This window comes from Haemaphysalis longicornis, unplaced genomic scaffold (genome assembly GCF_048455015.1).
Source record: "Haemaphysalis longicornis isolate Haplotype H1 unplaced genomic scaffold, Haemaphysalis longicornis Haplotype H1 scaffold_2, whole genome shotgun sequence".
Classification (NCBI taxonomy): Eukaryota; Metazoa; Arthropoda; class Arachnida; order Ixodida; family Ixodidae; genus Haemaphysalis; species Haemaphysalis longicornis.
Genome location: NW_027526295.1, coordinates 74,803,510 through 74,820,439, shown reverse-complemented (window position 1 = coordinate 74,820,439; position 16,930 = coordinate 74,803,510). Strand labels below are relative to the sequence as shown.

The 16,930-nt window shown below is 45.0% G+C and overlaps 1 protein-coding gene across 1 annotated transcript; it reads right to left on the bottom strand.

Moving 5' to 3' along the window:
- Positions 1–320: 320 nt before the first annotated feature.
- Positions 321–16,873, bottom strand: LOC144168077 (uncharacterized). Its single transcript, XM_077697158.1, has 6 exons — positions 16,852–16,873; positions 16,244–16,389; positions 7,479–7,559; positions 5,273–5,311; positions 2,441–2,491; positions 321–452 (listed from the first exon to the last, which is right to left on the bottom strand). Exons 1-6 carry the CDS (start codon positions 16,871–16,873, stop codon positions 423–425), a joined length of 369 nt encoding a protein of 122 aa, XP_077553284.1. The 3' UTR covers positions 321–422.
- Positions 16,874–16,930: the final 57 nt, after the last annotated feature.

Genomic DNA, 16,930 nt, shown 5'->3' with positions numbered 1-16,930 from the left:
TTTTTATACCTACCTTTTTGTGGTAATCACTTCGCTTCACTATACAACTTCTTCTCTGGCGCTCTTTGCTTTCGTTGGCCTTGCGCCATGAAACACCAACCATCATCATCATATTTTTCACCACGTCTAAAGTAAAGTATTGGGACTGTTGAGTTTGTTGGGGACGAGACTGTTCCTTACCTTATCACAAGAAAGCATGACCAAAGAAGTAATAAAATAATTAGAAGTGGACCGCATGAAAGATTTTCCGACAGCTCTATCCACGTTAAATTGTGCTGCGATTTCGATGCGGGATCAAAGAATCCGGGAAATTTCTGTTCAAGGCGCAAGTTTTATTTGACTCAATCTTCTTACGTCTTGGTGCAAGTCGCCATTATGAAGACCGGAAGTGGCGGTTGGAGTCAGCACTGGCAGAGGCTTATTCAAAAGGCCATTGCTCTTTCCAGGCATTCCTGTGAAAAAGGTGAGCTTTTGTTTTCGCAGAAACAAAAAAGTGGTCCATGGTTCTCGTTGGGAAACAACATACCGTGTCGTGTGAAAACATTGCTACAGCTGGCCCAATAAAACTTGCTGCTGGGCTAGTTGGTTCATGATCATGATCGTAACAACTGGGATTAGCGCTTTAAAGAAGAGGACACAGGTAAGAGAAAACGGACAGCTGGCCCGATGTTCACAAATTCCGCAGCGACTACTTGGAAGCCTAGTTAGGAATGATGGATGCTACCCATTGAGTCCAGGCGAATTTCGTCAAAATTTTAGCTCAGCACTCTCACTCTTGCAAACGGCAAATTACTGATATCACTGATGTTGGCAGCCGTAATTACGAATTTTTTTATAAATCGCTTCCCGTGACACCATGAAAGCGGCATAATAATAAATTCTAATTTAATGCAGGTACCCTAAAATGGTAGCTGCGAGTTAGCCGGTAGACCGCTTTTCCAGCTGCCATATGATTGTCGCGCACTGTACAAAGGTAGAGCGAGTTCAACATACCATGTGAGGGTCACCTGTTAAGCCAGATGTATGGTTGTGAAATACGCTCTTCTTGGCACCGCCAGTTTCAAGCGCCTCTTTAAGATATGTAGGAATTGCGCAATTAGATAAATGTTACCTAAGGCTCCCGAAGCTAATCTGAAAACAGCGATCGACGCGAAGAGGCTGTCGAGAATGCCTAGTATAAGCACGGACAGTACAAAGATTTCTTGGAGGAGCGAATGATGTCTTAGTGTGCGGGTCAAGCCCAGGTGTGCCTTCCAACATAGCTGTCATTGCATGGTCTCCTACCTGGCTGCCGTCCTCCTCTACGTATCGCGAAGAGCGGGATTTTTCAAGGCATCTTTGAGCGCAAGGTGCGTGAAGGCAGGCGACTTATTTGTACGTACGAACGATCTACCCAAAATATGAGGCGTAATCACCGCAGTGGCACAGAATCTAAGCCTTGTGCTTCTGAGTTCAGGAACACTGTTTCGATCCAGGCGGTTGCAGCAGTTCTTCTGGTGAAGGCAACAAGCAGCAACTCCCTTGTATCGTGGTTCGGCGCTTAAAAATATACGACCCGGTGAAATAATTCGAAATCACCTACTACTATGCGACTCATAGCCTAGGGGTTGCTACGAATAGTAAATCACCCACCACGCTAGTGTTTTAACGCCTAGATTGTGGTCAAACTGCGTTAGCGCAGTGGCACGAAATTAGACCCACGCCCTTTCATGCTTCAATCAGAACCACTCTCGGAGGGACGGGTTGTATGCCGTGTTGTAGGACGATGCATTTAAATTATGTTTCTGTCGGTCACATCTATCAGCCCATTTCAACTGCCTATTTTAGAAGGTTCCTCTGGTCGCACGTAAGTAACCAATGCAAACTTATAGGTCCGCAAGTAAAAGAATGATGCAGCATGTTGCAGGTCTCAGATGATTACTTTTCATTTCTGCTGTTCTGCAATACACAAGGCGGAGATCATCACACTATATTAAGATGTAATCAGTTATTCGATAGTAGAATGGCAATTTTACACGAAATTCGTAGAGAATGTCGGAAATCCTCGATGAAAACATTTATACAAAGTTTTTACTTTTGCACAATCGCGTTTTGGGGCAACAAGAGCAAAAGGGAGCAATGGGACAAGTGATAAAAGGTGAAATACGAGCATTCGAACAGTATTATGAACACATTATAAGTTTCCTTACAACACCCCTGCCTAATTAGCGTTCAGATATTGCACAGCAAGACTAATTTCGTAATTCAATTTATATAACATTTCATTTTACTTTCTCTTTGACCAACTACTGCCTTTCCTTTGCGGAGTAAGAATGGTCTCCGGTTGGTCGCTAAATGAATGCGAAAATTGATATGGGCCGGTGACCAGAAAATAGAGTTTTTGATGTGAAATGCGCAGTTTTCTTAGTTCTTCTTGAGTCAAATTGAAGTGCTTACGTACCATTCCTTCAGCGAAGAGTTTCGCATCATCGGCGCCCATGCCACTTGAAGCCTGCAGAACAAGGAATACGCGAATAAGCACTGAATAGCAACCAGTAAATAGAAACCAAACAAATGCAATGCTGTATGTTTATTGAGCACAGACGTAAATGAAAACAATTGAAAATAATTATATCGTCATCCAAAGCTTAGTTTACGGCGCACGAGGCAAAAAATTTGAAGCTGTTTTTATTGAGACGTTTTTCAGGGATTGAGATTTTTGAACTCAAATATGCTGATTTTCATAAAGTGTGCTGCCAGAATTGATATTCCAGTTTGTCTTACAAGCCAATACTAGAAAGTCTAAATTAAAAAGCTGTGCGCAATCTGAATTATGTCGTTCATGTCAGGTGTAACGTATACGGAATATTGCATTGGTTAGGAAAAACTATGAAATTGTAACTTGTCCTACGTTTTATGCCGTTCACTCTCGAACTTCGGAGCAATCACACCACCTTACAATAAGCTCTTTTCAGCGAAGGTCTTATTCTGATATTCTGAGTCCTTCCTCCACTTGAGCCTACAGTGCAGGAGATCGTTGAAATCGATTTCTCCATGCATAAGCGTTGGCGATTGCTCCCCTCAGCTGAGTGGATGGAGCAAATGGAGTACACGAGGGACTCAGAATACGGCCCTCAGTGGCACTGTGGCCGCGATATTTCGCGTATCCGTCACACGCGAACAGAGTAGGACGTGCGGCAAAACCACGTTTTTCACGAAAGCTCCGTCCCGCTCAATGTAATCTGGATACCGGAAGACACGATTACTTTTGACGGGTAAAACGGCGTGTTAATGCCAAAATGGTTGTCTTTCTATACGTGCGCATGGTATCAGTAGCGTTTGTGTTCCGTCTCGTGTTTTCTGTTCTTTGCCAGTTTTGTGTATAGCTTTGCCTAAGGTTCTCAAGTGCTTCATGGAAAACTGAAGCCTTTAGAGGAGTTGCGTTGCTCCTGATATTACTGGCGTCATTCTTGACCCTTGCAGCCCCAATTTTGTTTTCAAAGAAAAAATATTTTCTATGTGTTCTGCTAAATTTTGGGGTTTCCCATGATCCCACAAAGAAAAATAGAGTTGCTAATGCAACTATTCATTGATTTATTAATGAGGCAATTAGGGCAGACATTTCGGAATTAAACACGTTCGTTTGAGCAGAAAATTTTAAAATCATACTTTCCAAAATTTTATGACCCCACGGGTATTGTAGCTTCGAGCTTCGAGGCGCACATATTTATAGATAATCAAGCTTGGCAATAAAACTAGGACATTTCTTGTTTTAGTCTCAACGTCGCTATTTTGTATTCACTCGAGGTTTCTCTTCTTTGTGGTGTGCAGATCCACTAAAACGCCAGAATTGTGACGTCTTCGCAAAAGTCACCTTTGAAGTAGAATTCCTCAGAAAATTAGAAGTATTGGTTTTATTACCTATGCGCTAGAGAAACTTTTATGTGGTGGCTTCATTTGACAGCACCCAAATCGCGTTTAGAAGTTTATAAGGATTATTTAAAACGCTGATATCCCCCCTAAGTTCGTCTTTCAATTTGTTCAGCTCTAGGGTGCCATTCCTGTAATCGTGTTGAATGCATTCTTCGAAGTTCCTCGATTCTTATTTAAGTTCGTCTTTCCGATTGTTCAGTTCAAATTTCATTTCCACTTTCAATTTATCATATCTTAGACCTCAAATGCAACGAAAACTGATGCAGACAGCCGCACAGATTGGAAGCAGAGACCACCGGGGACGCGTATAGGCGTTTCCTTGTGAGGACAGCCAAGCGACGTATGGCGCCATCTAGGGGCATGTTTGAAGATATGTCCACGTGCATGTGACCCTCATTTTAATCGCTAACAATCGCTTCGTCTCGTAGTGTAGTTCCCCTTCTGCGGCTGCAAGCGAACATCCCAACCCGGGTTCAAATCCCGTTACTGCTTTTTGTTTTCATTTTCAGCGGCTTGTCATATTTGAATATTAACATTTATTATCACGCATATAACCTATTTATGACATCTTTATGCATTATAAATGAGATTTGGGGTATTTTCATTGCCTTTTGGTCAGTTTTCGCCTACTGCTTCTTGTTCGTTTTTGCGCGTTTTCCTCTTTTAGGTCGGTTTCGCCTATTTCTGTTGAATATTTCTCTACACCATGGTTTTCAACCATCGCAGGTCTGTTTTGGCTGTAGTTTATTTCAATTCGGGTGATTTTGTAAGCTTCAGGTATACTTTTATCCTGTTTATCCCCATAAGCAAGCTCAGGTGACCGCTGGCCGTACTGACCAGGAAACGCATATGCGCGACTGGATCAAGCAAACCACAGATTTGCTTGTGTGCACTACTACAGGCAGTAGTAAGCTTGGGTAGGAACGTTGCTAATGGTAATTAATCATAACATGGGATTATTGGGCTCGCCGTAGATGAGATAGGGCGGGTGACCGTAGGTGATAATTTTGTGGTTGCTGTGTAGCTTTGCATCTGTTGCATTTAGTCTATTTGATCATCATTGCGTACCTGCTTTATTCATTTCTGCTTGGGTATTTTCTCCAGTTTCCTAGAAAGCTACACCGTGCGCCGAATGCGATTAATACAAAATGGAAGCCTTGTTACCCGGTGTTCAAAAGAGGACGTGACCACTAAAGTGTGACCTAAACAAATCGGAAATGAACAAACAACGTGTTCCTAAGCATCCACGCGGCTGAATCTGGAGCATGGTTGCACATCCACGGCGTTTTGTTTTGCCGTTGACTGGAACACATGCAGGAAACAAACTTAGCCTCAACAGTTGATTTGCTGGCAAGCTTACCTTGACATTTGCAGCGGCCTCCTCGCAGCAGTCTATGAACTATAGTTGTTGCAGGAAACAAACAAAACAAAATTTTAACGCTAATACTGATTACCTACAATGTCGCAGCATGTGGTCGCAAACGGAAGGTACAAGTACAGAAACGTCGAAACATTGAAGAGTGAACCTCTGTATGTGTTTCTTGCTCCCATTAAATTCAATTATGCAGTGCACTTGTTGCGGAATGAGGTTGCAGACGAGCGTTGCGTAAGAATAATAGAGGATATCTACAATGGGTCCACAGCTACCATCGACCCCCGTAAGGAGAGCAGTAAGATACCTATAAGGAAGGGCGTCAAACAAGGCAACACAATCTCCACAATTTTACCAGAGCATGCTTATAAGAGGTATTCATAATATTGGATTAGGAACAAGTGGGCGTAAGGCTTAATGGAGAATACCTCAATAACCTCAGATTTGCTGATGACGTTGCCTTGCTAAGCAATTCGGGGGACGAATTGCAAAGCACGATTACCGCACTGGACACGCAAAGTAGGATACTGGGCATCAAAATTAATATGCAGAAAACTAAAGTAATGCTTAATAACTTCGGGAAAGCACAGTGGTTTGAGATAGGTATTGAGGCAGTGGAAGTGGTAAGCAAATATATGTACAGCTACTAAAAGGCTTGTCTATAACACAGCTTTCGTACTCTCAGCCCTATCCTGCCCCGCCGGAGCGGGATATGAATAAAACTACTGCGGAATTCTGAAGTCTTAACCCTTCGCTTTTGCCTCCGACATTTTTGGCACGAGTATGTTTCGGCAGTTTTCGGATGTAGCTGGTTGAAGTTGAAATCGCTGTTATAGACAAGCGTTTTACCGACTGTACTTAGGTCACGCAGTGACCCCGGATCCCAACCATCAGACAGAGATAATAAGAAGGATAAGAATTGGGCGGAGTGCCTTCGACAGGCATTCTGAGATAATCAATGGCTGCCTACCATTTTTCCTAACAAAATAAAGTGTATGACAGCTGCATATTACCGGTACTCACCTACGGGGCAGAAACTTGTACGCAAACTAAAAGGTCTAACGTAAACTGGCAGCCACTAAGTGAGCAATTGACCGTAATAAGATAGGTGTAACATTAAGAGACAAAAGAGAGCGGAGGTGGTCATGGAACAAACGCGTGTTAAGGACGTACTAGAAGAGGTTAACAACGAGAAATGGGCGTGGGTAGGGCATGTAATGCGAAGGCAAGGTAACGGTTGGCAATTAAGGGTGACAGAGTGTATCCCTAGAGAAGGCAAGCGCGGCAGGGGGCGGCAGAAAGTTAGATGGGCAGATGAGATCAAGGAGTTTGCGGGGATAAATTGGTCGCAGTTAGCACAGTACCGAGATAATTGGAGATCCCCGAGATAGACCTTTGCCCTGCAGGGGGCGGATATAGGCTGGAGATTTACCGTATTCTAGCGAGAACTAAATTGTGTTCCCAAAACCTTGATATATTATTCTCCGCTTTCAGTATGAATTTCTGCCTGTGCAAATGCTACCATTAATTTCACTCAGAAAATTTCGTATGTCAATACCTAACTTGCATTTTCAAAGCAAGTGCAGCTGAAGGTTATTGGAAGGAAGTAACAGTAATCAAGAGTGCCTCGAACTCTATTCCCTTCCTGGTCTGAAAGTCTGAAAATTAGTATATTTACCATGTTTTATGCACATAGATTGCTTGACAAGTCGTAAGGCCTTTGGCCCGTATTGATGTTATGCTACTAAAATATTACTTGCAATCCACTGTACACCATCTTAAAAGTTTTCACAACACAAAAGATGCATTCTGTCTTTTTTTGAAATTAGCATTCTTTTTTGTTTCCCTCATTGTAGTGAATATGAGTTCCGTGAACTCACTTTCGGTAAGGTATGAGCAACACGCATCCAGTTTCTGTGATTAGGATACAGAATGCTTAGAGAGTTAACTTAACCTCTATTTTGGGCTTTAATTTCTAGACAGGTGTATATTTAAGGAACACGTGATAGCTGGCAGTTGCTTGCTACACGGTTACTGAGTGCTTGACAAAACATTACGAGGGACAGCTCCATTCCCATTTATATTGCCATAGACAAGGGTCCAACGAACTCCAAATAAGTGCAAAACATGCGCCTCCTACTTTTATTTTAAGTTTGCTACGCACTAAAACCTACATAGTTAACGCATGACTTACAACAGATGGCCTCTTATCGACTGGTGCCGAAAACGTTTTTATTCCGCAAGTGTTGAGGGCCGGGATCATGCCGTCAAGAACCTGCAATTTCAAAAGGAAATTATTATTACACATGTGGTATACAAGAATTCACCACAACCAGCTTTATAGATATCGACCGATCCATGCTAGCGGAATTTTTTTTTTACTTGTGTAAATGCCTTTATTGTTTCCGACGCCACCGCACCGGTTCGCGCTGATTTTGACCCTCTGCATGAGGCGTCGTCTGCTACTTATAGTATATTCGCACTTGTTCGTCCGGACATCGTTGTTCTTTCGCCTTTTTTTTTCCCAAGTCCATCGCACCTGATATTTGTTTATTCACGCCGTGCGAACAACGAAGCTCCTGCAGATTTGATGGTGTGGTTTAATGAACGCTTTTTAAAGGTGAAACCGTTGCTTGTTTAGGCTTTCGAAAGCACGATCCCGTCCGGCGTCCTCAGAATGCACGCCCGCATAGTGTCCGCAAGCTGCATCCGCAACCACTAAAAATTGACGCGTTTCAGAACGTACGTACATCGGAAACAATAAAACATACAAAATCAGCCAGCGCGGTTTCTTTCCTGGCATGAATCAGGAAAGATACACAAAAAGGAGCACTTCACGCACACTGTTGTGCATACTCAATCAGAAAAAATAAAACAAGAAGAAACACTTCGGACTTGCATGCGGTCCATTCTCATTTTCTTGCGGCGCATTACATAACACGTTCATCGTAAAAGAAGCCTAAAAAAAAACGTGCGCGGAAGTCGCGCTTACAGTCTTGTTTGGCCTTCAGCTTACGTACAGGTAGTTCCGCCCACGCACGGATAATGATTCTGATGATGATGGTTGGGTTTTTATGGCGCAAGGCCGACTAAGGGCAAAGAGCGCCAGAGAAAAGTTTATTTAATGAAGTGAAGTGGTTACCACAAAAAGGTAGGTAAAAAAAAACGTGTCAACCGAACAGAGTAAAATCAGTTAAAGATAATGGTGATGCCTGGTGTATGGGGCCAGATTTGATTATTCGTGATAGGAAATGACGTTTAAAACTTAATGTCTGACAAATAATCAAACACACGTTTCACAGAAACACTGGCATCGTCACCTAGAAACAGCGATATATGTAGTGGGATATGTTGTCTGTAGAGTTCTCTGAAGTGTTTGGGTCGTGTTGTGTAAAGTGCCTTACATTGTATGAGGATGTGGATCACGGATAGGGCCTCTCCGCACCTGCTGCACAGAGGTCTTGGAGATGCAGTGAGAAGGTGCGAGTGTGGTGCATGTGTGTCCCCTATCCGTAATCTGACCATGGCGACTTCAGAGTATCTATTGCGTGTGTCGGTGGTGTATGGTCCCAGGTGAGGTTTTATTACGTGTAACTTGTTGTACGTTTGTTCACTCCAGTGTGTTTGCCACGTTTTGCGAAGTTGTCTGATGTGTGGTTTTACGTCGGTGTGGGTAATGTGGTTATGTCTACTGTTTTCAAGAGTGTAGCAGCAGCAGCCATTCGGTCCGCTGCTTCGTTCCCGGCTATACCACAGTGGCCAGGGACCCGGCAAAGAACCAGTTCAAATTTGCGTACATACACCGACATATTACCCTTGACGATCAGATTGACAACGTGGTTTTTCGAAGGCACTGTTGACGACAGTGCCCGCACAACACTGAGGGAATCTGTATAGATAATGGATTGTGGGATGTGGCTTTGAAGTATGTGATTGACAACAAGAAGTACACCGTAAGCCTCTGCCGTAAAGATACTAGTATGACTATTCAGAGTTCTAGTGACACTAAGGCCGGGTCCATGCGCCGCGCAGGACATAGAGGTGGCAGTTCTAGACGCGTCCGTATAAAATTCCGAACACTCATACTTCTGCTGCAAATGCAAGAAATGCTGCAGAATTGCACATGTGGGAGCCGGTTTTTATCTACATGTGTGAGAGATGTGTCGGATGATACAGGGCGGAGGTGCCATGGTGCTATAAAATCCGTGAGAGAACTTTGGATTGCATCTAAAAAGAAGACAGCAAGCTCTGACGCTTCCTCTCTAACTCTGTAAGAGAAGGGCGCAGAGAACGATGGTCGATTTAAAAGGAGGTCAGTCATGGACGTATCATGAAAAACTGATTTGAAAGGATGGTGAGGCATGGATGAAATTTTAAAAGCATAAAGGAGATCTGTGTATGCCCGCTGACGTTGTAGGTTCTATTCGTTGCACTCTACATAGAGGCTTTCGACCGGGCTAGTGCGGAAGGCGCCACAGGCCAGGCGGAGCCCGAGATGGAGCACTGGGTCCAGCATTTTGAGGGATGTTTTACTTGCTGACCCATTAACAACGCTGCCATAGTCCAATCGTGAACCTATCAAGCTGGTAAAAACACGTAAAAGAAGTTGTTTGTCAGCACCAAAAGAGATGTGCGACAGAACCTTCAGGATATTCATTGTTTTTAAGCATTTATGTTTTAGTTGTTTTATGTGTGGGATGAATGTGAGCTTTTCGTCGAACAGTATACCTAAAAACTTGTGTTCCTTTTTGACAGGAATCGAGACACCATAGAGTTGAATGTCTGGATCCAGCCGGATGCCACGCCTCTTGGAAATGATAATGATTCTTGGATAATGATTCTGCAACACGTCGCTGCACAGTCCGATGTGAGGTTGGAGGCAATAGTCGACATCGGCAGAAGGCTCGGTGGCAAACCTAGCCAAAAGATAGGCGGTCTCATCTCCTAAGAATATGCTTAGGTATTCGGTGCGAGTTTCTTGTTTCATGGTATCAGTTCAGGGGACCTATTATAGCACGCGATGGGAAAAAGCTTATTAGGGGAAAAAGCTTTGCAGCGCTAAATTCGTTTACAGCGCTGACGAAAGTGCCGGGACGGTGACGGCGCTCTGCCACTCGCAGGTTCACTGACCATTTGAAGTGAATCTTCTAGTTTAAATTAGTACTCTAGGTGAAGGACTTTTCAACAACAGCCGATAAAAAAATAGGAGGTATCGCAATCGCCGATGATCTCGCTTTAAAAAGCCAGCGAGTCCGCGGACCGCTGGCTCGCCTGCTGTGGTGCGCCGCTCTTTTGCGTACCCGCGCACTATGCGTGCACTTCCATTAAAACAGTGCTCGTTTGCGTCACCGTTGCGAATACACAGTGCAGCGTTAGCTTGCGGTTTTGTTGAGTGTCTCAGTGACAAAATGCAGCGAGTGTCAAAACCGTGAAATCTGTTTTACGATTCCGAAGTTAGTGGCGGTAAAACAAGGTGGTCGGGCAAACTGAGAAGCCGCTCGCTTTCATTGTTTGCTCTCACTTTACTTAATTACGCTTTTGCATGATATGTTCCCAGTTTGCACTTTAGCCTAGAATGAGGGTCAGCAACGTTTTGCATTGTAGGTCCGAGTTGCATGCAGCCAACACGCCGGAGGGCTGGACGGCAATTTGGGTGGGAGGAGGAGGGAGATTTGAACGCAAAAAATAGCGAATTGTCAATAATATTTGACTATCATCTGGTGAAGTGTGAAGATGGGGGACAATTCAACTGGAAGCGACCAATTCTCGATCCTTGTCGCGCTGCCTAACTCCATTTTATGACAAAACTGGCGTCGCGTTCAGATTGTTAGCGACGACCCCTGCACTAGAAGATGACCAACAACAGAGTCAGTGATGATCGTATGTAAATATTCGGGGCCGCGCGCCGTGTATGCGGCTGTTATGTTATGCAAATATAGAAGTACACATCTTTTCAGGCAGCGGGTGCTTGTTTTGCGTCCTTGAATAGCGCTTAATTTACGCTTTTGCCTCACCTACTCGCTGGTATATATGTACCCTGCCGTTCGTAAATCGTGCGGCGTAAAACTTTACGCAAGAATCATGTAGTTTGCGAAAATACAAAACAAAATTTCCACTCGTTTTCAAGGCGGTGCCAGGCCAGCAGTGTCAGCTGAGTCGGCTGCGCAATTCTCGCGTTCGCTTGCATGCTCCCGCTGAAGCAACCTTTTGCAGTTACCAGCAGCGCTAAGTGTTTATGCTACTCGTAAACTTTCCTTTGTCGAGCGCATGCAAGAAGAAAGAACGGTAATGGTAGTCATGAAGTTAGACCACCCGACCTGGTGATACTGTCCCACGCCGCGACCACCGCGACAGCTCGCTCAAAAGAAAGCCGATAAATCGGCTTGTTTTAGCCGATATTATTTTGTTTAGCCTCTGCAACTACTTTAAGGCCTATTTCACACAGTATGCAGTCATTTAAACACGCCACAAAGCGGTTAAACTAAGTACAACCAACTTTCACTCTGGCTTGTTATTGAAAACACATGGAGGGTGGCGAGGGTCGTCTGCTTTTGTACTACCCAGAGGCGTTCGGCCACTGGGGGGCTGCATGTCGCCAAAGGTCTAGCGCGGGAGTCCCATAGCAGAAATCAAGCCGCAATGAATTTTAATTTTAAACGCCACTGTGAATATCACTTATGTATTGATTTTTTTCTGTAATAAGCCACATATTTTTTCTCAGCAATGTTGACTTTTAAGAACATTGCTACCAGATTTACTTTAGAAATGTTTTGTCTATATAAATGTCGCTCAAAAAGTGTTGCAACTTGTGGCGGGACGAATGAATCGAATTACAGACAGACAGAAAGGCAGGCAGAAGTAAAGACAGGCAAAGTTCGAGTTTCCGAGTTTAAGCATCCCCAGAAAATCTCGTCTTAAAAACAAGTCTTGCAAGACCTGGTGTGCAGCGTTATGTTGGTTAAGGCGGTTATAAAGCATTATTGAGCCAATATATGCGTCTAAGAGCGGTGACTACAGCTGCGCTGGTTTGACTGAACAGTCATATCGTCCGTGAGTTTCCCGTGGCGGCCATGGCTTAAGGGCTCTTTCATCAAGGCGGTGAAGTCGACCCAGGGTTGCCTAGTGGTCCATGAGGTCTGTACCGGACGTATCGTACGTGGATTGGTTCTTGCAACCTGCTTCTTGTGACGTAATTAGAGTTCAGCATGCAGGGCGCGAATATATAGACAACTATAAGGACAGCACTGCATGCGCCCTGCCTAGTGCATGGCCAATCGCTGAGAAGTCAACTGAAATTCTGTTGCGGCAATAAAATGCACATTCTTAGTCAATTCCGGCTCCCTCGTTAGGACTCGGTGATCTTGCCAAAAAATTAGTCTTTCTTTTTCCGGAACGCAGGAAAGTGTAGCGCCTCATTTTTCATTTGCTTCTCAGTACCCAGATGTAAATACCATGACCTCGAAGCAGCCGGTACTTCAAAATGCGACATCAGCGTTTATCATATCTCTTCCCTATGTACATTCTTCTAGTGTGTGTGACGATCCTTTTACGAAAAGTGCCACACTTCAGTCGCGTACGCCTGACCCACCCCTTCGAAGAACACCTATAAGCAACTCATGTAAAATACCTCTAAAGAAAAGAAGACACAGTAAATAAATGCTGGAGATTTAAACATTGGAATTTTCGATTGCCAAAGGAACTTGTTTGCCGACTTTGCCCAAATACTTCACTACATAAGTCTGCCACCTCAAATACACTCTGATGCAACAATCACATTAACCCGAAACCTAGCTTCATTGCAGTACTGCATCCATCTCAGGCACAACCGTTCCAGTCTAGAGTTACAGGAACCTAACGCACTGACTCCAAAGCCGTTGGTAACGTCCTTTAATTGGAGAATGCACAAGGCAAATACAGTGGCGTTCCTCAACCTCCCTAAACGAACATCTCTATAGCGCGTACAGACCACTGCGCTCTGAGTCAAAAAACCTGTAAACATTTTCAAGGTGAAGACCTCAGAGTTGGTGAAACACTTCATTAAAACGAGAGGCCGTGAGTCTCTTGGGTGAGTAAAAAGGAGGTGGAAAGGGAAGGTCCAGTTCACACAATAAAGACAGTTTCAGTCTTTTGGGGTCATGTTAACAAAAAGGGCCAACAATTGAGTGAGTCAGTTGCCCCAAAATGCAACCCTAGCAGTGTGGACTTAGCGGTCCACAAAGTGTGCAGTTCACGGTGTAGACAGTTTACACTGTAGACAGCGCGTGAACATCGGTCAGACCGTTACACCAATTTGTAAAGACCGTTTTCACGAGCATAGTGGGTGATTGCTTCAAGTGTAGTGTAATTGTGTGTGGCTGCAGGGCGCTTGTAATGAGGTGTGAAGAATCAAACATAGAAGCGCGAGCAGAGATGGTGCGCCTAAAAAGCGATACGCCCCGTTAGAATACTGAGAAAGGGCGACGGAACGCTTTGCGGGAGGAATGTAGGCCTGTGCCAAAGGGTAATACGACCCGCCTTCAGAGATGAAGCTGCCGACGGGGTCGAACTGAGCTCTCTTTGGAGAGTGTTTTGAAGGACACTGGTGGATGCGGCCGCAAAGTTAAATGGAACGTTCAATGGAAGATCAACAGAATGTACGTCAATGCTTCCTGCTTAGCGTTCTTGGAAATTTCGAAGCATCCTCTGTAACTGCTTTGATACCGAAATAAAAATCCCGCCATCTCCACGAAGTGAATGATTATGAGTGGGGTGAAGCTCCAATGCTTATCGGTAAAAACGCGAACATTCGCCCACAGATCATATAAAGACTCGACCCGATCATGTAAAGACTTATAGGGGTGATTGTATATACACTGGTATACACGATGTTTTTTATTTACATATCGATGCAATTATATACACTTATATATCCACTCAAGATGTAATTATTTACATATCGATGCCGCGGTATTGGACCGGAGCACGTGCTGTACATGGCCATGAAAGTCATGTGACGCAACGTTTCCGAGAAGACTGACGTTCCGCACCAACGCTACCACCAATGCATTCACGCGGCAGGATTTCGAAACCGGCGGACGAGCGTTCTTGAACAGCGTGCTCTGTCAAGATATGGCCTTCATGAGGGGCATACCCAACACGGTGCGTACTCGCAAGCCCAACCTTACAGCTGAGGCCGAACGAGCGATCGAAGAAGTCGCGCTTGAAGCGCTCGTCGGCGCCACCAACCTCAGGTAGCCACGGCTTTCGGCGCTTGACCGCTGCTTCCCGCTCCCTCTTCGATTCTGCAGCGGAGCAGAGGAGACGGAGGAGTACAGGGGCCCTATTCTCGACTGCACAAATTGCCGGCAATTCGCCCATGTTTTTTTGCGTAAGCACGACGTAAGCAATCAGTGACGTGCTGCACCTGTAGCTATGACGAATTGCAGTGTATTTTAACGAGTCACTCATAAAGATCGCTACCAAGGTATCAAATATTGTGCAAGAATAATATAAAAACACTTCGCATGTAGTATAAACATTAAGACGGTAGCTGAGGCTGAGATGGAAAATACATTTCAGGAGGTGGTCAAATTTGGCGTCAACACCACAAGGCGATCAAGTAACGTTGATCCAAAAGCGAGCGAAAGGCGGATGTCGAGCTAAAGAACATCACACATTATTTTTACCGTATCTATTTATTTCTTTCAATCGCTTTTAGTAACATAGCTGGGCTCTCTGCTTCAATGCAAGCTTTGTTGCGTTATCACCTTCCCTGACGCCACCGCCGGCACGCCATCGTCCGGTACTATGTTACAAGTTTATGGCGTGATCACAGAAAAAGACGGCCGCGACCATCGCTTGTATGACACATAGGAGCAGCGAAGCGCTACGCCTGATAACCGCGGAGCGCACCGATGTCACCGATTCACTCATTCGTCAAGCTCGACTTCAATCAGCGCTGTAATGAACCAAATAGTGACTTTTTTTTGTTATTTTTCTCTTGAGTTCGATCTTGTGACCCCACAACTTACTAGGACGAGTGTGGACAAATGCCATGCATTGGGTTCTCTTTGTCACGGAGAGGCTTGTACTGCCCTCTTATGTTGCGGTTACACCTAACAAATGATTTTTATTTTATTGCCAAACATAAAAGCAAAATGCTGCACGTTATTTGTGTGCTCCATGATTGCTGACTTGGAAGCAGTTGAAACTATAATTTGTTTCGGTAGGAAAGATGCTTTAAACAGCGCGCATGCGAGACTGCGCCTGCTGCAAATTGCCGCACATTTCGCGGCGCCGTAAGCCGGGGCAATTTTTTGCCCTATTTTGCTTGTATTTTGCGACAAAAACAGCCGCCATTTTCAAGCTGTCATGCATGACGTAATCGTTTCCGCCAACTGTTTAAATTACGTCATGCCTTCTCAGCCAATCACAGATAGGGTGTGTATTACAGGCAATATTGTTGTCGCATAGCAAAGACAGGCCTACGTTGTCATGTCTAGCGCTTTTAGTCTGGTTTTTCATTGCCGGACAAGAATTATGGTTTTTCAGTAAGGAGAAATAAGGCAAACTTTAGAACTGGTGCCCGTTCACGTCATAAAACGTCAAAATGACGACAGCACACACAACCGCTTTGTCAACCGGAAGCACGTGACCATAACTGAAAGCCAATCAGAAAAGACTTCCGGCAAATTGCCTGAATTGCCGGCAATTTGTGCAGTCAAGAATAGGGCCCCAGGTGTGTGCTGCGCCGCCTTGAGCGGCGGCGCGCTATCTAGCCAGCGACCTATGAACTATTGCACAGCTGCGCCTCTAGCGGTCGCCTCGAGAACTAGTGGACACGGCGCATCGAGGGACTTGCCCAGAGCGAGAGGAGCTTCGCCCCTAAAACAGTCATAGCGGTTTCGAATAGAATCATTTACCTACCAATGAAAATTACAGCACCACTACCGAGGCGAATCAACATGTGGGCAGGCTCACCTGCATGGTGATCTCCGGCGTCATGGCGGCCATGTTCGTCAGACACACTTGGAGCTCCGGGAGCTTATCCATCATCAGCTGCCTCGTCTCTGGGTGGGTGATCTTCTCATCGAACAGCTTCGCCAGCACCTCCGTCGGGCCCTGGCCTGCATGCGCCAGGCAGAAGGCGACGATTCAAAGTGATGTCTTGCTGACCGCGGTGTACTGGCCACTTGGAGCATTAAATGACTAAATCATGGTGAACAGAAACCAAAGCATAACGTTTCGGCAGTTAACTACGAGCAAGGCCTGTCAAAGTTTCAACCTCTGCCCATGCAGTGAACAACGCAAAATCCTGATGAGAGTATTTAGGAGCCCCTTGGCGTTACAAAACCTTCAGCGATGGTGGCGGGTGTTGTGATGAGCAGAAGTACAGCGGCAAAGCAACGAAAATCCATGTTATCTCGCTCAGGGCGACTCAGCTTCGAAAGCGTTGTTACACCGGCGTCACACCGGCTGCGCAGAAAGCGACCGGCCCTTTTAAAGCATCCTGGAGAGTGTTCCAGTTGGCTGAGCCAGAGCGCATGAAGGGCCCCGAGAAAAACAATAAAGAGAGCTGCTTCAATTACCGGGTCTGTTCATGCCGACCATGTCCTCGCAGTAGATTACAAGATAGTGAACGCGTGCCAGTGAAGTCATTCGGAAACC